The sequence below is a fragment of the Bacillus rossius genome, chromosome 1 (assembly GCF_032445375.1).
Source record: "Bacillus rossius redtenbacheri isolate Brsri chromosome 1, Brsri_v3, whole genome shotgun sequence".
Classification (NCBI taxonomy): Eukaryota; Metazoa; Arthropoda; class Insecta; order Phasmatodea; family Bacillidae; genus Bacillus; species Bacillus rossius.
This window is the reverse complement of record NC_086330.1, coordinates 225,163,419-225,188,930: the sequence shown is the minus strand read 5'-3', so window position 1 is coordinate 225,188,930 and position 25,512 is coordinate 225,163,419. Positions and strand designations below refer to the sequence as shown.

Sequence of the window (25,512 nt, the reverse complement as noted above, 5' to 3'; positions counted from 1 at the left end):
CCAGGAGGTAGTTTTAGGAATGGATTTTCTGACAGACACTAAAGCGGTAATTGATACTAGGAGGCGGGAATTGAAGTTTTTGTTTAATGATGAGGCACGAGTAAAGTTAAAGAAAAATAAAAAGGTTAAAACAATTTGTGGAGGTATAGAGGGAATTACAGGTTATTTAGATGCCGAAAAAATAAATAGGATTGAAAAAATAATTTCAGATTTTGATGACGTCATAACGGAGAAAGTGGGGAAATGTACGATAATGCCGTACCATATAGATTTGACGGACAGTAGCCCCATAAATGTGCTCCATATCAATGCGCGCCACCGAAAATAAAAGCATTTAGGGAAATAATACGTAATTTGGAGGACGAAGATATAATTGTTAAGTCTAAATCTTTATTTGCTTCCCCTGCCTTCTTAGTAAAAAAGAAAACTCCGGGGGAATTTCGTTTGGTTTTGGACTATAGGTTGTTGAACCAACGTATTAGGCTAGATCCTTTTCCTTTACCCAAAATTGAGGTTATTTTGCAATATTTAGGTGAGGCAAAATATTTCACGGTATTGGATCTCAATACCGCTTTTCATCAATGCGTTTTGGATAAAGAGAGTCAAGCGTGCACCGGGTTTGTGACGCCGTGGGGGCAGTATGAGTGGAAGCGGGTGCCATTTGGTGTTAATTTTGGTGCACAGTGCCTTTCCCGTATTTTGAGTCACTTGTTGCAAGAGTTTCAATTCATGTTTACGATAAGTTTTTTTTTTTTTGGATGATGTTTGTATATCTTCTAACAGCTTTCAGGAACATGTTGAACATGTGAGTATAGTATTATCTAAATTACGCGAGGCAGGTTTAACCGTAAATCCCAAGAAGGTATGTTGGGCGAAAAATCAGATAAATTTTTTGGGGTGTTTGGTGGGAAACGGTAAATTGGAAATGGACCCAGAAAAGATAAGTCCGATAGTTAATTTCCCCATACCTAAGAATGTAAAGGGGGTGATGAGGTTCCTAGGAATGTTAGGTTATTTTAGCCGGTTTATCACAAATTACGCGTCTCTATGCGCACCACTTAACCATCTAAAAAGAAAAGGAGTCGATTTTCAGTGGGGTGAAGAACAAGATAAGGCTTTTAAGCAGTTGAAATATGCTATTTCACACACGCCCGTGTTAGCATTGCCTGATTTTAAAAAGAAATTTGTGGTTCAATGTGATGCTAGCAGTTTAGCTTTAGGAGCAGTGCTATTGCAAGAGGGCGAGAAGGGGTTACAACCTGTCATGTTCGCGAGTCGGACCCTCACTCCCACCGAGCAACAATATAGTGTATATGAGAAGGAGGCATTGGCATGTATTTTTGCTCTAGAGAGGTTCGAAGCTTTTATTTAATTTGAGAAATTTGAATTATGGACTGATAATCAGGCCCTAACGTGGTTATTTTCGCACCCCCGCCAACTAGGAAAAATTGGGAGGTGGATTATGAGATTAACGAAATTCAGGTTTGACATAAAACACGTTAAGGGAGCCGATAATGCGGTGGCCGATGAGCTGTCCCGCATGTTTGATGCTCAGGAATTCCACCAAGGGGATTTGGAACAAGAACAAAATGTAGAAAAAGGGGAGACGAGTGAGTTAGGACCAGAAGAAATGGAGTCGCATAAGGAGTTTTGTAATGTGTTAAGTAATTATCCTGAAGCCTTTTGTGATATGAAGGAGTGGCAATGTAAGGATGAGGATGTACAAAAAATTTTGAGAAATGTTGATATGCAAAAGAAGGGGTACGAATGTATAAAAGGGGTTTTGTATCGAATTAAAGATAATAAGAAAAGGGTTTTTGTACATAGTGGAGTGCGAGGTATGGTATTAAATTATTTCCATGATTCCGCCTTAGGGGCCCATGGCGGAATAGACAAAACCTTGGAAAAAATATCTCATCATTTTTTTTGGCCCACGATGAAAATCGATATCGAGAAGTATGTTAAGGAATGTAGTGCTTGTCAGCTAGCAAAACAAGCGGGGAATACTAAAGTGGGGCTGTATTCCGTCAAACCCATTGTAAGGCCTTGGCAACGAGTTTTTATAGACGTTTTTGGTCCTCTACCGCGTTCAGTTTCTGGAAGTAACTGTTTGTTGGTAGTTATCGATGGTTTCACGAAATTTAGTTTTCTGTTGAGTATGCAAGATATGAAGAGTAATCAAGTTGTAAAAGCCTTGGAAAGTAGAGTGTGGAGTATATTTAGCGGTCCGGAGCAGGTTATATCGGATAATGCTAGTTACTTCGTCAGTACGAAATTTAACGCGATGTGTTTTGAATGGGGTATAAAACATACTACGACTAGTCCTTATTATCCTTGTGCGAATCTTGTACAACGTTTCAATAAGAATATTAAAGTGGCGCTCTCTATTTTCCATCAGAAAGACCAACGGAGATGGGATGAACGTTTACAGTTTCTAAGTTTAGCATTTAATATGGTCAAACCCGATTCTACCAAATTTTCTCCTGCGGAACGTTTTCTAGGGTGCAGTATTGGGAATCCCCTATTGAATGTGTGGGGCGTTCCTCCAGAATGTTTGGCTACATCGAGCCCCAGACTATTAGAAAAAAGTTGGGTATTGGCTGCGGAGAATCTTGAAAAGTCAAGGTTGAAAAGTAGTATCCAATACAATAAAGGTAGAAAGGAAAATAATTTTGTGGTAGGAGAGTTGGTGTTGTGTAGGCAATTTGTTTTGAGCCAGAAAAGTAAATATAAGAGTGCTAAACTAAAAAATGCCTACGCGGGTCCGTTCAGGATTGTGAGATTTTTAGGACCGGTTACGGTTCTTTTGGAAGACTGTGAGAATGCTTTTAAGACTAGAAAGGCTCATTTAAGCCACTTGAAAAATTTTTGTGATAAAACAGATGATTAATTTTTTTTGTGTTGATTTTGCCTGGTTTTATATATCATAGCTCCCTAGATTTATATATATATATATATATATATATATAAGGTATAGTTTTTTGTGAATGCTCGGTGGACATTTGGGTCACTGGGGGGTTTTGTTTTCATGAGCTTTTAATTGTTGTGCTTTTTGGTCGTAACTTTTATGTCTTGCGAGTTTTTCCTATCTTTTATAACTTTTTCCTTCTTGCTTCTCTTTTCACTATCTGTTGTCCGTGAGGGGAGTTTTGTGGTACGTGGTTGAACAGCCCAAACCTCTGGCGCGCTGATTTTTTTTTAAGGGGGGAGGTTGTTACCATGTTGGTAACTGCCTCGACCGTGTGTGATTACTTGCTGGTCACTATATATAATTGTTTTATATTTATTCAATTTCTTGTTATATTTAATTACTTTTATTTACTTTTTGGTAATTTAATTGGTAAAATTAATTACTTGAACTTTTATGAATTTGCACTGTCGAGCTAGCGTGAGTTAAGTTGGTACACTAGACTGCACGCTTTCGGTAATGTTCGGGCCGAGCCGAAGATTTCCGAGTGGAATACTCCGTGTGAAGACCGCGAGGAAGTGGGACTACTCGATGTGACGCCGGTGTGGACGGACCATATGGGAGGAGTGCCTACGCTGAACGAGCGTGGAGGTTTCGACGGCCGGGCCGCGTTGGAGAGACCGAGGCGATGGACATCGCTGGTGCCCCGGGGTGGTCAAGTGCCACGGCAGCGACGGACTTGCTGCGACTCTGAAAATAAGACTAGAGACCCTTATTTATTTTCTGGTGATGGTTCACCTGCAAGGAAGGTGGAAAAAGAAAATTGCAATTTGACTTAATGCTAAGTAAAGCGATCGTGACTGCGTTTAACGCCTGGCGCTAATGTGATTAATACCCTCAATAACTTAAAACTACTTCTGAAGCGTGCTCAATATAGCTCGATAACTTGGTGCAAAAACAATGTGGGAAATACCGTTCGGTAAAAATGGCCATACAAACGTTTTTTTGAAATTTCATAATAATAGTTCATAATAATATTCCTTTTTTTAGTAAATCCATGCGCATGGTGTTGTTGCGATTATATTTCCTGTATCACTTATTAATTTTTCATGTCAGCGCTAAATGTATATTATTATTATTGTACGGCGTCATCACTCTCAGTAACAGTATTGCATTAAATTCATACTCCGTACGTCTGTTTGCTTTATATGTGACGTCCCATCGATCCCACTTCAATTTGTTGCTTATAGAATCTTTTTCGAATCCCATACACACAAGACAAGGGAAGGGTACATATAAGATTTTTTTATTATTTTCCTTTGCTTCCCTGTGGCGGTGTGTGTGGAAGGTTTTTTTGTAGACCCCGGTAGCGATCAAGGTTTTTGAGATTGCTGGAGGCTGGGGTTACACATATAATTTCAATAATGCAACATTTAAAATTTATTAACTAAATTAAATCCATATTATGTGTTGATGATTTAAGTACACTTTACTTTATTACTGATTACTTAAAAATGTCCAATTTAATTTAAGCTAGCTAATAAGCAAAGGTTATTTTTATTAAAAGTGTATTGCAAAGTGTCAAATATTATTACAATCCGTTAACTAAAAGGTAAAAACACCATTTGTAATTGGGCTTAAATTCATCAAAATGTAAAAAAGTGTTTTGAAACATAATTGAAATCAGACACATTTTATTGGTTAAATATTTTTGAAGCACTGAATACTTTAGCAAGTTATTGTTAAATTTTTTGTTTAGGGCCTACTTAAAACTATGGTGTTTGGTAAATTAATTTTGACCAAATATTCAAAAGTCAAATATAGAAAATTCTAACCTCAGTATTAAATTTAATTGAAATAGGTAATATAGGAGAAAAGTTAATAGTGACATGCATTTATATATAAAACATGCCTATTTACATATTTATGTGTACATATACATACATATACACAGACCTACATACAAACAAGTAGATGATCTCTTAAGCATATATTCCTTAGAAAATTTGCTAAAAACCAAGAGCATTTCTCGAGATAGTTATTCTGAGACAATTACTATTATCCAAGTGCAAGGGCGCTCGAAGACAAAGAAGACAATTCTGAGTAAGGGAGCATTCAAGTATTACGTAACGCAATATTTGAAAATTTTTGACCCTCCCTCCCCCCATGTAATGAGCAGTAACATTTTTCTGTACCTACCCCCTCCCCCTCTTTAAACGTTACATAACACCCAAGTGACCATTTTTACCTAAAAGTCATAATTATGTTGCGCAAAGTACCGGAAAGTACTGAAAAGTCGCTAGAATACCTTTGTTATTGTTTTAATAGCGTTTGCGGTAATAATAAATAAAACAAGCAATTTATAACTGGCAATACATGCGCATATTGTTTATTTTATTTATTTATATTGTTATTTAATAAAAAAAATTACGCACAATATATTCGAGGGATTCCCCGTACAACATAAACGAAAAGGGTTGCAAACTTGGGAAATTTTAATTGCCTAGTTTTTTTATTTAAATAAAAAATAAAACAATATTACGTAACGCGTTGTTCGAACCACCCCTCCCGCCGTTGTAACGCATCGTAACATTTTACAAGACCCCCCTCCCTCAAATTGCGTTACGTAACTATTATAAAACGTGTTTTTGATATTTGATCCTAGATACATATTTCATCTGATTATAATACCTTTCTAGTGAAATATCGTGAAGGGATAAAGGGGGGGGGGGGGGGGGGGTGTCCACTTTACTCTACCTCAATTACGTTAACAAATAGATGAATGACAAAAAAAGCATTGGCCCTAGTAATAGGGTCAGGCAGAGTGCCAGACGTGTTGTGTGAAAAGTTAAGCCAAAAACCCCTAAAGAAAAAGCATAAATATCGTGACAACTTTATTATTAATTAACTCAAGACCCATATGAATATGGAGGGACAACACATGACAAGTGAACTGCCAATAAAGAGGGAACAATGTTAAGTACAAAAAATTTACGTAAATACACGTGATCAATACAAATAGTCAGTATACAATTTACGTGCTATCGTTATTTAAAATCCATACAAGAAATTCTGAGAGAATGCTGTCTGTTCGGACGTGAGAGGTGCCGCGGAGAAAACGGCATACGCCCCAACAGAAAATGGGTCAGAAGCAAGTAACAAACTCGAAGTGAGCACAAGGCAAACAAAGAGGCCGGGAAAAATTTAACCTTTACAAAATACATGGCCTCGAAGAGAATATATAAAAATAACTAAGGAAAGCCAAATAATGCAATTTAGGTAAAACACACTGGCAATGCAAACCAGATAATTACGAAATAGAGTCGGTGTCCAGCAAGCATCACTTTACGAGCCCAAAAGAAAAAGAAGGCAAACATGAACGCAGAAGGCAAACTACTGAACTATCTAAAATATAACACACCGACCAGAAGCCACACCCTAGCCATGCGTAACATGGCGCAAAGCCGAAGCACCCATCACGGCGATCGCTCCCGGAACAGAACAGAACGAGCAAATGAAAAACAGCTCTATGTGTAAAAAATCCAGATGGCGCTAGTGTCGCACTCAGTAGGCCTGGAAGGAGGTGCCTACGTCACGCGGACGTCAGAAGGGATGGCGGGAGGGGGATTTAAGGGGAACGAGGGAAGGGGAGGAGCCGGCGGGCGTCTGAATGCCGGCGCGCACGTTGCACTAGAATCATCAGTAATGAAATATTCTTTCATAAATAACATTGTACCAAATCACTTGCCAATCCTTAAAATTACTGTGTGACATTTTTTCTGCCATATTATAGTGAATGTGGTATAAAAAACTTAACCATTAGAGGCTATGTACATTAAGGATTATTTATTTTGGATGTTTAGTTTCTTCACAATGAGTTTATTTTATCGCAGCGTACTGCTGTACTGGCCAGGCACTTCCAGCTGCTCACCATCCTCCAAGTGACATCAGATGCCTTCAGCCAATGAACGCGCAGTGAGCGGGAATAGCTTACCTTATATACTATAATTACCTTGGCACTAATATACTGACATGAGTATACGAAAACATGTATAAATGTTTTGCAAACTTTTGAAATGGTACCTACTCAGTCTCCCATCTTAAAAAAATCCACCACAAAGGTAAGTTGAAAAAAAATAATTTAGTAGTTCTTTTTTTTTTAGCTGAAGCCTTTAAACTAAAATTTAGCCATGGAAATTCTTTACTGTAGGGGCACCACACAAAAAATTTTGCTTTCTTTGCAAAAATGTAATGGTGATGTGATACCAGTCTAATCTCTGCCTACATGATCAAATGAGACCTTTAAATCAGTGTTCTCAAAGTGTGTATATTGTTTGTCTAATAATTTTTCATAATTTTTTTTTTTAAATTAAACAATCAACAAGTTTTAATACAGGCATATTTGCATAATATTAATTATGAAAATTGACTTATTTTTTTAATGAGGCTCACAATCATGCCTAGGTTTTCCAACTTGATCATTTTGCCTTTACAAGTTGGAAACTTCGGATATACAGTACACTCCCGATTATCCGCGAAATTAAGTGGAAGGGCCACTGCGGATAGAGAAAATTGCGGATAATCCGCCGAAGAGCTTAAAATGGGAAACAAAAAAGGAAACATTAATATCAACTTAAAAATCTAACAATTTATGTACAGTAATAGTTACAATTAACAGTAAAAAAAATTTAAATGATGCTAAAATTGTAGTATTTTACTGAATAATTAACATACAATACATTTTAGTAATGTAAACATAAAAGTGCTCGGTACTTGCTTCGTAACAAGGATACAGTACCGTACGTACTCAGAGATTTCATTAGACACTGTATACTGCACACAAGACACTCGTCAGTAGAGTTCAAATTTGCTCACTTGTAATAAAATACAGATTTACATACCTATGTGCTGTATTTTTTCGTAGCATGCGTGGATAATAGGGAGTTTACTGTAGCTACATTCATTTGTCCTATACATCACACAGTGTCAATGTACTAGTAAAGGTCCACAAAATTACAACAGAATTATCAGTGATCAAAACAACGCATATTCTGCAAAATGGCAACTTTCTCTCATATCCTGTTTATAAGCTAAAAGTGTGACATAGAGGTTAGACACAGTTACGATATCAGTAGGATGATTCGATCTTTGTAGTAAGGGTTTTAAGTTAATGGTCATGGAAGCCATGCCTTATATTTTTCTGCCAGTTGTGTTTCTGTCTGCCTCATTTCATTTTTAAGTGTGCAGGCAGATTCAGAGAGTGCACGGTATTATTTTGCTACGTTTTACTCTGAATTATTTGTTTTTTTAATGTCTTTATTTGTAGCTACTGATGAAAAACCAGTTGTAGGTTGTTGAGACCAGGAGCCACAGCTCTTGGCATCTGCCCACTTGGTGCGTGTGTTGTCCACTACATCTCGCAGTTTTAGCCAAATCTTTTTTTTTTTTTTCATGTATCTGAACATTTTATTATTTTAATTTGGTAACAAAAAATTTTATTTTCTAATTTTAAATATTGTACTCAAATTCACATCAAAATTTGAAGCTTATCTATAGCTAATATTAGTCAAACATAACATTTCATTGTAGAGCAACCTTGTGAAGTATTTGTATAGCTATAGCTATAGCTATAACTATAGCTAGTATAGCTATAATGAACAGGGATGTTCTAGCAGCGCTGCTGTCGGCTCATCAGCACATCGACCCTGCTGTTTGCAGAGTGGCTCAACACGACGACGGTGTACAACAAGGGGGTGATAGACAGAGCCATTGACGGCCGGCCGCGTCACGTGCCGCTCGTCACCATCTCCAACCATTACTCCTGCTTCGACGACCCGGGACTCTGGGGTGAGTCGTGTCGCCCACCTTCATTGCTATCATTGCCGTTTATTGTCAAGGGCGCTTTGCAAACTGATTGGGTTCTTTATAGTTGGAAACATCTCAAGGCATATTGTGATTTAAATGGTCTGAGTGAACCTATAATTTTAGTAAATAAACTGTTGTACAGCTGCAAGAAATTAATTGCTTTCCTGGGCACCATATTTTCACAAGTTGTTTGTATATAGAGAGTGGTGGGCTTGATCACAATTCCTACACACATTTGGTGGCTGCCCAGTGCAATAGGTCTGTTAAGGGATAGTGTCCCAGTAATGTGTGCTGCTGCAACAATCATTTCACACCCCTCACATATGCTTTTAAAACTGTTGTTTTATGGAAGTTAGACTTTTTTAAAGAGCAAATATGTTTTTTTTGTGGTTAGGTTATTTTTATTTTTGTAATAGCCTGAACTTGGTCAGCATCATGAAAGGAGGTAAGGGCCTGCGCATCTTCCCTCCCTCCACTCCCAGGCCTCTGACGTCACCTGGCGGCCAGGCATGCGAGCAGCGCTGCACGTGTTGTTTGCCGCTCCTGGTACGCCGTTGTCTGTGATTGACCTGGTGAAATGTTTAGGAGACGGCAGCGGTTTTAAATATACTTAAATATAATATTATTTGTATTAGTTTATTATAAGTTATAATTCAACTCAAATATATGCAAGACTTTATTTAGAAACCATGTCATACTGCTCTGTCTGTGGGTGCAGTAATAGCAATAGGCGAAATAAAAGTGTGAAATACTTTCGTTTTCCTACTTGCTCTAAAATTCAGAAGTTATGGATCAGCTGCTGTCGAAGGGCAGATGTAATTAATGTCAAAACCAGTAAGTCATATTATAATACAAAACTTTTAATATTGTTTACACGAGAATTTCTATGTTTCTATGTTGTCAATAATCTATGTACGTGTTTTGTTCATTTTCAGCACGAGTATGTTCAGCTCATTTTAGCGAAGAGAGCTTCTACAAAAGCTTATGAGAGAAACTGCTAAATTACTCACCGGTGAAAACTCGAAAATTAAAGAAGGACGCAGTGCCTAACTTGAAGCTTCCAAACTTTACCTGCACTGTAGAGTTAAATAGAACTGAATGACAGAATATCAGAACAAGGAAGAAGAATTTAGTAAGGTAAATTCTACTACATGCAAACAAAACAACAGAATGAGTAGTAATTAAAATCTGTATACTAGCATTAATCTGTCGTAGTAGTAACATTAATTTAACATGCAGATCGATTTTTAATATATTTTATATATCTTTCTAAAACATGTTTATGGATATTTTTTGCTGGCTTGCGTTCTGTTTTTATTTAACAAATAATATTTCCGAGAAAATTAATTTTTTTTATTTTTTACATGCTTTTATATTATAGTGATAATTTAATTATTTAATTTTCACTCGTATTAATTCTGTGAAACCCACAAATGAATTACTCTGCTAAACTTAACCGCCTATAATTACGCATTTCTTGATCGTTGCTGTATATTTTATTCTCGTACAAATTCCCTTACAAAGTGAATTAACTTTTGAATTAGGCTTATATATAACCCTTAAATTCTCAAGTATAAATGTTTAGAATTTTCCCATATTGTATTGTAGGTCTATATACTGTTGAGATAATGTTAGTCCTATTTCAATTACTGCCAAGTGAATATTAAAGTACAGTAAACTCTCGATTATCCGTGTTAATTGGGACCTTCCGATGCCCGGATAATTGAATGCCCATAAAAAAAAACGGATAATCCGTTTCACCACTTAAAATGGTGTATTTACTGGCAAAAGAGTGTCTCTTCAGTAGAATTCTATGAGTACAGCAAAGGCTTTGTATACCGTGTCCCAGCTTATTGGACCGTAAACAATACTGGCACTGTGTTGCCGCCATCCTTCTCCTGTCCCCTTTATTGCTACGGGAGGGAGGGAGCGGAGAGCGGCGACAGTCCCAACTCAGCATCTCTCCACCCTTTTAACGACCTATTATCCGGGGTCACTACAAAATACTTGTACGTGTCTGAACCACAACACAATATTGTACACCTTTTTTTCCCCCTTCCAGCTATAGCATTTTATTTTTCTACCTCGCGCGGCAAGATATTGTTTCTTGTTAATTCCGCCTATTAAAATTAGGATGCACTTTACAGTCGTAACTACGAGTATGGGATACTACGAGACCTTCGAAGTTACGAGAGTTTTGAAATGCACCGTCAGTTTGACTACGTAAATAGTAATCCTAAACTAATCTGGTTATTACGAGTGCTTCCTTGTTGGCTCTTTCGTAAGAAAGAGTGATTTAAATGGCATCTTCAAACAAGGAAAAATACCGTTAGTTGGAAGGAAAAAAAGGTTCACGCAATAAACAAAGGCTGCAAAGCGAGAGAGGGCCGTGGCGCGTGGCTATGCTGGCACCGGGGCTGTCGAGAAAGAATGAAGGCTGTTGTCTGGTAGCGAACATGCTCCCTTTCTCTCTCTGTCTCTCTCTCGCTCGGGGGTTTCAAGAAGCCCTCCCCCTCCCATTGTGTTACTGGCTGCTTCGGCCGGTAGAGGGGAAATTCCTAAACCACCCCCCTTCCCCCCCCCCAAGTGTGTACGTGTGCACGAGAGCCCTGTTCCTTTTGTGCGTGTGTGAGACCTCGTTGCGTGCGTGTACATGGCAAAAAAAAAAACACACGCACTCTTCTTGTGTAGCTTTACTGGTTTTAATGATGCAATATTCCAATAGGTAAAGGAGGTAGAGGGACCTTTTTTTTTTTAGCGTGGCGGGGCGCTGTGAAAAGTACGCTTGAAAAGAAAATGAAAAGGGTGGGAGGGAGTTGAGCCGGAAGCAGCAGTCAAGGCATTCCTTTTTGGTTTAAAGTGTGACAAATTGACGGGTGAAGGTGGCGGGGAACGAGGGTCTGAAGGGTCAGGTAAATAGCTTTCTAACACAGCAGTTTAAAAAAAAAAAAAAAAAAAAAAAAAAACGCAGTCGCGGCGTAGCTACACCCGTCATTTTTTTTTACAACTTCATAAAAAAATCAAGCACGGATAACCCGAAAACCGGATAATCCAGGCCCGGATAATCGAGAGTTTACTGTATAATATAAGTTTTGAAAACTAATACATATAATATAGCATTAATGAATTTCAATAGCTCTAATATGTTTGTAAATAAAATGAAATAAAATTAAATGTCAACGCTTGGATTTTACAGGCTGAGTCCGAACACCGAAGAGCATGAATCACTGCCGCCTGTCTCTACTGCCTGCCAAGACTTGCCTCCTGTTTGTTCCGAGGATGATGTTCGAAAACTTCACGATAGGATTCGAGAACTGGAATCACAGGTTAAAGAAACTTTGATTAAAAATAAAGAACTAGAAAAAGAGAAGACATCTCTGAAGGAAGAAATGGAAGCAATTAAAACACTGCACACTGACTCTAATATTAAAGTGCAGGAAGTGTTAAGGAGATTTTTCACTTCGGGACAGATTCGTTTGATTTTACAGAATAAGAAACAAAGGATTTGTTGGTCTGCAGACGATATAGCTGCTGCCATTTCTTTGAAGAGTGCGAAAGCATATCGATACCTTAGAAACAAGCTTAATTTTCCATTACCTGGTTTAAGTACTATACGGAAGTGGGCTTCGCAGTTAGATTGTAACACGGGCATTTTATACGATGTTGTGGCTTTGATGAAATGCAAGAGCAGGGAACTTGGAGATTTTGATAAAGTCACTGTCATTTCTTTCGATGAGATGAAAATTAGTAATCAGATATGTATGGACAGGAAAGAGCAACAGATTCTAGGTCCTTACAATTACGTACAATTTGTAATGGCTCGTGGCCTCTTGAGTAACTGGAAGCAACCTATTTACTATAATTTTGACGAACCCATGTCTGAAACAACACTGAAGAAAGTGATTGTGTGTTTAGAAGAAAGCGGTTACAAAGTTTGCGCAGCAGTAAGCGACATGGGAGGAGGTAATCTAGCTGTTTGGAAGCAACTCGGCATATCTCCTAGCAACACATCATTTAAAAACCCTCATGACAGCACCAGGCTAGTTTATGTTTATCATGATGCGCCACATTTATTAAAACTAGCACGAAATCATTTCATTGATAAAGGCTACGTCCTTCAGTCAGAAGTTATTGATAAAAAATCTATTGAAAAGATACTGTGCAAATCAACACATGATCTAAAATTAGCACCAAAACTGACCCAAAATAATCTTGATGTCCAAGGGAGTGGAAGGCAGAAAGTCAAAATTGCTGCACAATTATTTTCAAACACGGTTTCGTATTCACTGAAGTATGCATATGCTAATAACCTTATTGAACCTGATGCTAGTGTGATCTCAACATCAAATTTTCTCAAATTATTTAATGACTGGTTTGACATTTTTATTTCTTCTGTTTTACAAACTGCATACCTACGGGAAAGGTTTGGTTCATCAGGATAAGAGTTTACGTGAAATGACAAACACAATCAAACTGCTGAGAGTTCAAGGTGGGAAACATAAAATCCCTTTTCAGAAAGGAATTCAGATAAACAATCAATCTTTGAAAGATTTATTTGCCTACTTAAATAAGTCACTGAACGTTCGGTACATCACGACTGTTAAACTTAATCAAGATGTATTAAAATGCTTTTTTTCATAAATCAGAGGAATGGGCATCCAAAATACACATCCATCATCAGTAGAGTTTAAATACAGGCTAGGAAACTATGTATTTGGTAAGCATTCTGCTGCAGTTTTTTCTGAGAAACAAAATACCAATGAGAAACCTGAAGAATCGTGCTTGATTGAGGTCGCATCTCATGTTTGCGAAGGAGAAAAATATGTGGGTGAACATAACAACTTATTACTTCAAAGAGAATTTGACATAGCATCAAAGCTGCAAATGGAAACTTTAGCTGCAAGTGACTGTGTAGAGGAATTTCCTTTCGAACACAATGAACATTCTGAATTAACGGAACATTCAATAAGGAACGAAGTGTTAAAATACATTGCAGGCTATGTTGCTCACCGCTTCAGAAATGCACATCCTGAGCTCGGCTCTGTGAAATTGACAACGGAAAATTATTTTATTGCTACACAATCTGCGGGAGGCTTTGTGAATCCCGAAAATGTATTTCTTGAAAAAATTTCTGTCGCAGGAAAATGTTTGAACGATTTTCATGGTCCACTATTTTCCATTGATAAAAATATATTTGAACTTTTGACAGGTGTAATTATGAAAGAAATAGGGAATACCTTACCTTTTAAAGTTGTTTACTGCTTCGTAAGGACAAGGACATATATACGCATCAATCATTTGAATATAAAGAACAAAAATGAAAAGGACATGGAAGAGGAAAGAAATAATCAAAATGAAAAAAAATATTAACTAATTTTGTTGAAAACTGTACAATACTGTCACCTAGGCTGTCAAGGTTTCTACGGAGTTGTTTTGTGTAGTAGAAATTGTTGAATGCATTATCTTGTTCTGTGAGAATGCACATGTCGAAAATAATAAATATTTTTGTTAATGTTTTATGTTTCCCAGGTATTGTGTTCAAATAAAAAAAAATTGTGTTTTGTAAATGTATACTTCTTTCATAAATTTGTTTTTGTTTACTATAAATTTCTACTTTGGTAAGTAATTTTTGTAACACGTTTGACTGGCCTACATGTTAATGCAAGTTCTAACTACTTCACAAACACTCATATATATAATTGCATTTATTAAGTAAAAAATGTATTTGTAATCATTCGCAACGTTGTCGGCCAGTTCAACATTGTACATTCCGCTGTCACCAATGAGGTAAAATAAACCACAGTAGCTGGCTGAATAGGGGCCGAGCGGAGAGACAAGCCAGATGACGTCATGCGCAGTAGCCGTCGAAACTCGTCGGCCGCTTGCCTGCCCCCTGGGTCAGCATGACCTAAGGATATTTCTGCCTAATTATCAACCATTATCAATATTTGTCTTTTTTTGGCCTCCGCATGCTGATACCACACACACACACAGATATATATATATATATATATATATATATATATATATATATATATATATATATATATATATATATATATATATATATATATATATATATATATGAGAGAGAGAGAGAGAGAGAGAGAGAGAGAGAGAGAGCTATTGCACAGGGTAGTTATTTAAAGGGTTTTATGATCATGATCATTTACCTCAGGCGTCACCACATGAATTACTGGGCATGCAGACCGGACTTCTCCTACCTCAAGACAGTGACGTTGCCCGTGTGTGACAAGACTCACAACTCTCCTTACAATCTACCCTATCAGACCGCTCTAAGCAACTGGCACGCTTTCTCACTTCACACAAAGGATTGCCGCCAGTGGGCTCTTAAAAGGCGTCCCACATTCTTTGGCTGCCACACAGGTGTTGCATTTGGTCGGTGTCAGGCAAAAGGGCTTTATTGAACATGTTACTTATTCGGGCGAACACTTACAAAATGTACACCTCGATAAAACTGTAAAATATGCCAAATGCAAATTGTCCAGCTTAAGTGCGGGCCAGGACACACAAGACCTGGCCTAGAAGTATGTATCATAGTTTTTTTTTTAAATATCCCGCGGAACTTTATTAATGGAACAGTCTACCACTCAGAATAGGCCTTAGGCCTTAAAGATAAAAGAAAAGGTTTAAAAGATTAATTCACACGGTGGATGCTAAGCAATCAGTTGAGAATAAGATGAGTTCCACAAGGTGTGGTGGCTGCGTCCTACCCCAGCGGCTATTGGAAGAGACTGGGGAGTGGTCAGGGTATCATGGCAACAGGAAGCGTATTTACCGTTAGCAACGAGCAATTTGGAGAAACAAAGTAGTGAATCAGAGGCCTTACAGCGCTTAACACTAATTAACACATATTTTCCTTGAATTAATAATACATAAATGTTACTTATTTCTATTTAAGTTCAAATGTAGTCTGCCCGCATCAGGGTAGTTCTGAAACTGGTCACGCATGACACTGCTCTGTCCTTATATCTAACTTGCAAATGTAAATACACTGGGGAAATTGTAAAAATAAAATATTAAAGATTGACAATTATTTAAATAAATAATTATGTTTGAGATGTGTGGCACAGATTCTATAAATATGCCTCTTGCAGGGCAGACCAACGCACACATATGTAGGCAGGTGGTTTGAAATAGAGGGTGATGTTGGGAGGAGAAGGGTCCTGGAGTTGGCAAGGCATATATATATATATATATATATATAAAATTTATGTTAAAGTAGAAAGAAGTGAAGATGGGATTCTGTATACAACAGTAATGTAAAACAGAACTCTGCTTTTCATAAAAACACACACATGGTATGGCTGTTATAAATGTCTGGCTTTATTAAAAACTGTGGATACTTTATGCTATGTAGTTATATGATATTGGATAGTACAAAAGGTTAAATGCAGCATAAATTATACAGCAGTTAAAATTTTAAGGAAATTATTCTTCTAAAATTTGGTCTTTGCAATTTTTAAAAAGATTTTTAATTTTCTTATTCATAATTTTTATTACTATATTCACAAAAGATGAATATGTATTTTGTATTACCAAAATTATAAAATAAAATTTCTTAATTGCTTGAACATCATGAGTGACATAGAGGGCGCACACAAATCTGTTGGCCGCAACTCAGTCGTGTCCGCAGTTCAGTGCTTACTGCATAAGAGTTGGGTTCTCGCGTGAAAATTAAGAATCTAGAAATATTTAGCAAGTGCCAATACTGCTTTGCTTTGATGCACAATGGCAATTTCCGTAGAATAAATTACAGAACTATATTAAATATTAAAAATAACATCAGATCTTAAAATAATATTTTAGGAAATCCAAATATATACTAATAATAACATTATTTGAGGCAAAAAGTTTGTATCATTAATGAAATTATAAAAAACTATTGAGCATTGCTATTTACATTATTGAGAATTAAAAAATATATTTTTAAAAATTTTTGTATGATTTTCCATCTGTTTGTGTATCAATCAAAATACTACTTGACGGCTTTTGATGAATTTTTTTTTATTAGAAAGGTCCTTGACTAACTTAACAACTAGACTGTACATAATTTCACCCCTAAGGGGGTGAAAAGGGGATAAATATGGTTTTAAGATTATTAATTTTATCTCTGAAACTAATTAAGCATAAGAAAAGATATTGGGTACAATAATTAACATACAAAAACTACCAACCACCATTTCTATATTTTTCTAAATCCAACCCTTAAGGTATGAAAAAGGTATAAGTATGTTTTTAACATTAATAATTAGGTATATTGTAACGACCTGTATGGGGAGAGTGGGTTTGTAAGGGATAGCCCAATTAAGTTTTATTACAATTTTATTAATTACTAAAATTTACATTATTAATAAATAATTGTACTTAAAAATGTCCGATCACAAATCACTTGCACTTAATGTTTATCCCCAAATCACTCAATGTCTGTCAAGTTCCACAGTTCGCACTCCTCACTGGAGCCAGGCTCAACAGTGGTTCGAACCTTACCTCGCGCCTGTACACACACAGTCTCCCGCCACTCAATCTCGCTCTCTTGATCTTGTCGCTCTGCGTCGCGCCACTCTCGAGGGGGCCTCTCACCCTATTCACCGATGTCGCCCTTCCCTTCACTCACGCCTGTGGCGCCCTTCTCAAACAGACGAGAGCAGCTGTGTCGAGTCGCGTCATCCCGGAAACATCAAGAATAGCGTTGCTTGCTCACGTCACTTCATGCGGCAGTCTCTCTGGAATTCCCAAGGCTACTCAGCGATAGATAACAGCGCCGAGGCAGGACGATGCGTGGGGAGCGAAGGGGGGAGGGGGGTAGTAATGACCCTTGTAATCCAGTCAGGCACACGTGGCATGCCTTATGTCAGTGGACTGAACGTGAGACAGCGTGTGACGCTAGTGGCCATGCAAGGCCGCCAGTCAGCTCCGAATCTAGCGCGCGTTGCGGTCCTGTAAATGTGATTTGAAGATAATTAATTAAATCTGTGAAGCTAAGCAAGCATAACAAAATATACTGACCAATAATAAACACACAAAAACTACCAACCATAATTTTTATATTTTGCAAAGATGAAACTCTAAGGGGTTAAAAAGAGGTAAATGTGGTTTGAAAATAATTTATTAAATCTACAAAGCTAAAATATACTTAGGACAAATAATAGACACAAAAACTACCAACCTCAATTTTAGCATTTTGCAAAATTCTAACCCTAAGGTTATTAAAAGGGGTTGGTGTGTTTTTAAAACAAAAAAACTAACACTTCCAATTCAATTAGAACTAAAAGTATGAAACAAAAAAAACTTGTATCTCGAGTTATGTATTGCTTTTTTTTTTGGTGTTTATTAAATTTGTCTTTTAATAAGGGTGAAAACAGGGTTTTTATTTATTTCTAAAAATATTCTCTCTGACTCTAATTTAGTAAGACGTAAATTAAATAGTAAAAATAATAAACTAAAAATTGTTATGTTACCTATTTGCAAAAACCCCCCCATAAGGGTTGCAAATTAAGAATGAACAATAAGCATATAAAGGGTTTTGTTTTTAGTTAGTTTCCAGATTTTGTCTTTTAAGGGATTGAAAAGTGAGTAAGTTTTGTTTTGTCTTGTCTTAAAAAATTCCTATCCCCTGAAAATAAAGCTGGATGTAAGAAATCTAGCATGAATAACGTAGATAAATAATTACATAAAGTACTTTTACAATTTTTCTATATTCTGCCACAAAGGCAGTGAAAAGGGGTCGCATTAGTATTCATAGTAATAAATCTCCAATAATTAAATATCCAAACAAATTAAGTTGAAGGTAAGAAACTGAGCGAGAATAACGTAGAAAATTATTATTTAATATCATGTCTTAACTTTACCATTTTTCTATGTGTATTCAACTGCAAAAAGGGTTGAAAAGCTGTCAGATTTGGTTTTTATTATTATAAAGGTCGTATATCTGAAGCTAATCAAGTGGGATGCAAGTTATGTGGTATGATAAAATAAAAAATCAACCAACTCTTTTTTACGATTTGCTGAAGTTCTACTTTTTAAAAAGTGAAATATTTTAACATGGTTTTGCATTTATAAAAAATATTATTTTCTGATCAAATCAAACTTAATTTGAGATATTGGAAACGATGAATAAACATATATACAAATATACATTCTCTTATTCAACATTCTCCAAAATTTCACCTCTTTTAAGTTGTAACGGTAAATTTATTTTAAAAATATAAAAGTTATGTAATCCATTAGATGTTTATTGGCAAGAAATATTTTCATTCAATATAAAAATAAGTTTATTATAATTATTTTGGAGTTCACATATACTGTAAAAAAAAGGGGGGGGGGGGGGATGAGATTTTTTTTAAATGGATTTTGCCATGTTTACTTGGTTCTGAATTTTTACATTTGCATCCGTTTGGGAAATAGGAACTTGGTAAAAAATTATGGCGATTTTGTTTATGTAATACTAAAGCAAACTAATAATCAACTAATACGTGGGATAATAAATTTGATATCTGTACTTAAAATTTCAAATAAAGATGTGATTGTAACAAATATCCTTAAATAATGGAAGGGATTTGCAGTAAGATTAAATGATTTAATTATTCTAAGCATAGCTTTAACAATAGTAAATGAGTGTTAGTGTAAACAATAGCATCAACTTAGTTAAAATGAAATAGGTTCATGTTAAAAAATTTGTTAAATTGTCTACCTCATGTAATGAAAAGGAGGTAAGTGTGATTTCATCAAGGTAGAATATATCCTTGAACACTCTAAAACAGAAGTTTTAAAATCAGATATTTAATTGATACTAAATTAAAATGACCAATGCATAACCACTTAAAAAAATACCATTCTTTAACGATTTTGTTATGAAATAAATCTTTTATGCATCTGAAAATTTATTGTGTATATTTATTTATGGAAAAAATGTGGAATTAATAACATACTTTTCTTTAAATGGTAAGATTTTAGCAATTCTCTGAAATAGCACGAGCAAAGCAGTGGGTTATAGCTAGTCTAATAGTGTTAATAAAATTCAAACTACAATACAATGCCTTCAATGCAAACACAGTCTAAATCTATATATATATATATATATATATATATATATATATATATATATATATATATATATATAAAAGCATTCTTACTGTACCACTCCTCCTAATGGGTCTCACAGTTTGTTAGTCAGTTTACTATGTGCAGCTACTAGCTTAACTGCTGTTACTATTTACTTGTATTGACACACAGATCGATATACACATATATTTATAGGTAGGGGTACAGTGGTTAATAGGTATACTATGATGTTACAAAACACAATGGTAATTTTAATTATTTAATAATAAAATTCAAAATATCTCAGGGTTATATCAAAAGTAAAAATATTTATTGCTTTCAAAATTTTAATAATTGTTGGCACTGCAGAACACATATATATCCATATATCGAAAAATGTCTGGAGTAACGATGCGCACATTTTCTAAATCATCAAATGTCTCTTTTGTTCGGGTTCGGAATCTTATACGCAGATTCGGTATATAATTTTGATTTACACATGTTTTTACCTCGGCTAGATCATAATAATTTAAGTCGGTAGAGCTTTGATGCTCTCTCTCCTAGACCACTGGATAATTAAATTGTGTGTTAAATTGTGTGTCAAATTAAATTCACGTAGTTAATATTCCAATATTTAAGTTTCTCAATGTCTTTCTTGAAATTAGGCTGCAAAATAACTAAGTATGGGTGTGATACGTGTTTTGTATCAAACGAAATGGAGTAACAGATACAGTTATTTCTTACTCACGTATTTATATACTCCTAGAATCTTTATCCTTTTGGATAAAGCCCTATTAATATTCACTGACACTTAAACAATCCGTTTATTTCATCCTTTTGTGCGGATGCCTATTTCTAATTAGCTATTCTTCAGGATAAATTTCCGACGATGTCATATACGTGTCCATTCATTGATAGGCCATTACATTCTTTCTTTTAAAACCTTCTTAATTTAACTTGTTTAACAATGCGTGCCACATTAAAAATACTGTTCCTGATTGGCTGAGAACTAATGATAGTTACACATATTTTAAATAAAACACATCAATTCCGCGCGCAACAATAGTGCGGAACACAAAATTCTCACATTACATTCAAAATAAAAACATGTAGTAATAAAATTTTACATTAATAAACACACTGTCAAATTAGCAATTTACCGTTTAAATTTCAATTGCTCCTAGAGGGGTCCTTGCAATTGCTAGTCCTCAAACGTTCGTTTTAGTCATAGAGTTTCAATTACATAGATAGACATATCAAATCCAAAGAGTTTTCATATAATAAAATATATACATGGAACGAAGAAATATAAATTAAAATAAATTATTAACTTAATCTGGGCTGGAAATATACATAGTTGCAGTACAGATTATTGCCGCCCTTGGCAATCATATTGAGCTGAAACCGTTGTCTCGTTTAAAACAGTACAATGTGATTGGCACTTTTCTTTCTCTGTCGCACAATATACAAAATATAGCCTCGTCGCTTAGCGACACGCGCACAACAAAACATAAAAAAAGAACATAGGCGCAACCGCGTGTCTTTTTTTAATCTTGTTTTTGTCCATTACACTCCTAGATTTCGCGCACTTTTTTACTGTTTCGCCTCAGGTCGTCATCGCTAGTAGACCTGCCCTGGGATGATCCATGGTTTCCCGTGCGAAATCTCTGTCGCTGTAGGAGCTGCATCTTCCGGAAGGCGTCTTCTTCCTTGAGCCGCTCCTGATGTGAAGGACGTGGGAGGGCTTACTTACGGTAAGTATTAATCACACAGGGATGCAACGGGTGAATGTATATGTGAATCAACAATAAGTGGATCGGCGTCCGCCTGCGGTGATGACAGCATCCTCGACGGCGGCTCTCCCCTAGTTGGCAGTAGACGAGGCGTCGGGACGGCGCCTGTCCTCAAAGCGGCCAACAATCCTGGCCTTGTTCACCTCACGTCGGCGGATCCTGGCGTGTGGCAACGACGCAGTACCGGGAGCACGACTCCTGGCTCTGCGGCGATTATCTGCAGCGGCGGACTGCATCTGGCTTCCGCCCTGCCTCACGACTACGCGCGAGGCAGCGTCGGGGCGTCTGCGGCGCTGCTCGTGTCGGCGGGATCACCACTTCCCACAAGGAAGCACTCGTCGGTTCCCATCACTGATAGGTACACGGCCGTTGCGAACCGTACTGTGTCTAGCTTAACTCGGCTTCGCACCTGTCTTAAATTATAGGCGTCCGGGTTTTAGTCACTAACTTATTCAATATGTGCGTACTAGTACTCTTGCAAATACAAGTGTCTGCAGGTAATTAAACTTGTGTTCTTGCAGTAGCGTAATGGAGTGCCAACAATTTAACTACCTAACTCTAATCAATAACAAAATAAAATTCTTTACTTATTAAACGAAAAAAATCTGATTAGCAATTAATTAACATTGTTTAACTTACAATTTACAATTATTCTCTATTTACATTGCACAACAATATATGGTTATTAACAAAAAAACAAATTTGATATTTTACTATTAACATGTCACATTGTTAGTTTACATTTTGTCATAATGCATCACAGTGCATTGAATTGCTCATGTTTTTCTTTCAATTAACATTTCATACATTAATATTTCATACTATTTACATTTCATACTATTTACATATCATATAATCAACATGTCATTATATTTATATATCTTGCTTTCATTAGCAGACAAGACCTTGTAGAAAGAGTTGCTTGTTTATTTTCTTACAACTTCTTTTATTTCCATTCGGCTGCGATTTACTGAATCGCGCAGCTGTTGCGTCTTATCATCTCTTCTCATTTTTCACTACTTTGTGCGGTCTAGCCCGCAGCGGATTCGCTGGGTTGACTAACGCGTTCATGTTTCATTTCAGCCTCATTACTTTTATCAGCAACTTGTGTCTTGTCGGTGCTCGAGGCTCCTGGCTTCGGCATGAATAAAATTCTCTTCAATCAGCTGTTTCAAAACATGCTGGTTCAGGATAGCTTTTGATGTTTGACATCAGATGTTCAATTTTTTTTCTTCTTTTCTTTAAGTAGAATTTTCTTGATTTTAAATCTACATAATTACAGTTTAATGAGATTGCTTGTGGACACTTGCTTGCCAGAGTGTATTAATTTCTCGAGACAATGGGCTTAGATACTGTGTTTTTCAGGTCGGCAATCTTCGCTACTCTTCACACTCGTCGATGAATACATTACAAACAATTACATAAAAATGCGAGTGCTTAGTGCAGTGGAATTATACAATTTTTTGTATAGAGCCATTTTACTTAATAAATCTTCGAAAAATGTCGTTTGCAAATCTCGTGTTCTCATTTCTTAAAACATCAGTGTTTGGACATCCAATGGCAAAATAAATAAAATTCATTGAGTTAAATTCAAAACAAAATCTGATTGGATTTGTATGCGAAATGAATGCATACTTTTCTAATCTGCATCCTGGGAAGAATGCAATCCTACAGATAATTCTCATCCCGAATCAATCCCAGAAATGGCAAAAAAAAATATTAAATTTTACAATTAGAATTTCTTCTCTTTTATCAGTGTTCATACAACTAATCAAATATTTATTTTCAATAAAATAAAATCTTGGCGATTTATTCATAATACTAGTGAAGTGCTTCGCAATTGGATTAACCAGCAACATCAATAATTCAAGGTAACCTTTACACTTTTGCTTGTAGTTGCAAAAGTGCTATGTGCTTCTAGATATGCTTTGCATGCCAGTGCCTACACATGTATACACAGCAGGATGGGTTCATACCACATAGGTTCATCGACAACATATAAGCTCAACTTTCTTCTCGTTAGTCAGTACTAGGTATTCACAGCTTCATACAAATATGTGAGTCTAATTTCCATATTTAGGTACTGTATTAGTAATAGTGAGCTCATACTCATACGAAGAATTATGCAAGCCAACTGATAAATAAATAACATTATACACATAATACACTGATAGTTTCTCAGGCTACAATATCTTCTGTATAGGTGGCATGTCACTTCACCTTTAATAAAGGAAACAAGCGGAAATCACACTTCCGCCTAACAACAGGGTAATTTTCAGTGGCTGCATTACGCCTCACATGGCGTATTAAATCACACAATCACATAATACACTTAACCTTCAGTACAGTAAGATCCTTGGTTTGACCACACTTAGACTGCGATCAGCTGTTCATGGTACTCTTGCTCGTACCATAACGAGGTATCTTTAGCTTGTGTCTGTCTTGTTTACATTGTGGTAGAACTCTGGTATGCCCTTAGCTGCGTTATGTTGTAGCGGCCTACTGGTCGGCCTGTTACTGGCTCTGATAACGTATAGCAATTCTCCTGCACAATGTCAGTGATGACATACGGTCCTTCGAATAACAAAAATAATTTCTTCATTACATTTTCCCAGGCCTTGCTTACTGGAGTTGTCTTCTTCAGTACCTGGTCGCCGATTTCAAATTTAGAAATTTTGGATGCTGGCTTCCTCCTCCTCCTAATATCAGCTTCTGCTGTTAGCTTCATTCTTACAAATTGTTCAACCTCTTCTCTGGTCGGTAATCTTGTGTCCTCAGGGTCTCTGTCAGATCGGGGTAAATAATTTGGATTGATCGCCACCAATCTATCCAGGCTCATTGCTTCTCCAGGGGTAACTCCAATTGAACCATGCACAGTATGGTTAATTACACATTCAACATATGGCAGTTTATCTCGCCATGACTGCTGCGAGCTGTAGCATAATGTGCGAAGTAGGCTGCCTATTGACCTCATAAGTCTCTCCACAGGATTGCTCTTTGGGTGTCGCACACTTATCGTCGTAGGTATAGCACCTAATTTACGTACGCCCTTCTGCCATAAATCGCTCGTGAACTGGGTACCTCGGTCAGATAGTACCACTTTAGGCGTACCTATTTCCTCAATGAATAACTTCAACTTGTTCATTACTGCTTTTGCAGTAGGATTCACAATAGCATATAGTCTTGTAAACTTGGTAAACACATCTTGCATAACAAATATATATTTGACACCTCCCTTCGACTGTGGTAGGGGGCCAAATAAATCAACAGATAATAGTTCTAATGGTGTTGTCGGAATTATAGGCTGCAACACACCATGTAGGTGTTCTCCAGGTGGCTTCGCCTTCTGACATAGTCGCTCACATAATGAGACATATTAGGCTAGTATACTTGCCTTCTCTGGGCCTCAATAAGCTTCTTGCTACCTACATGTCCTAAGGATACATGTATTTCCCAAGTGACTGGCTGTCTCAGGTCAGCTGGGATCACTGGTTTCCAGTGGTCTTCATACAGGCCTCTTTTCTTCGATTGGGCAAATAATATGTTGTCTTCTGACAGGCAAAAATGTTGGTGAATCTTGTTATCAGCTGATTGTTTCTGAAGCTGGTTGATGGTGCTCCTGTAGTACTCGTATTCTTGTTGCTTATCTTGTAGATTCTTCAGGATCTCTCGGAGCTTAGGGTTGTTTCGGAAAACTTCTGTTGATACAGGAGCAACTTAAAATTCTTTTTGATGAGTGGATGTTGAAGTAGAATTCTCTTGTAGTTCATGCAGGCGACTGAGGTAATCTGCAGTGGTGTTCGTAGATCCTTTAATGTGCTGTATCTGGATGTCATACTCCTGCAGTAAAGGAAACCATCTAGTTAGGCGGCTCCCAAATAG

General features: G+C 36.6%; 1 protein-coding gene across 1 annotated transcript in view; it reads left to right on the top strand.

Moving 5' to 3' along the window:
- LOC134527331 (tafazzin) overlaps positions 1–25,512 on the top strand; it is a 115,409-nt gene that overhangs the window by 28,150 nt on the left and 61,747 nt on the right. The window contains exon 2 of the mRNA XM_063359907.1: positions 8,627–8,755. Within this exon, the coding sequence (XP_063215977.1) occupies positions 8,627–8,755 (129 nt within the window). The remainder of the gene's footprint in view (positions 1–8,626; positions 8,756–25,512) is intronic.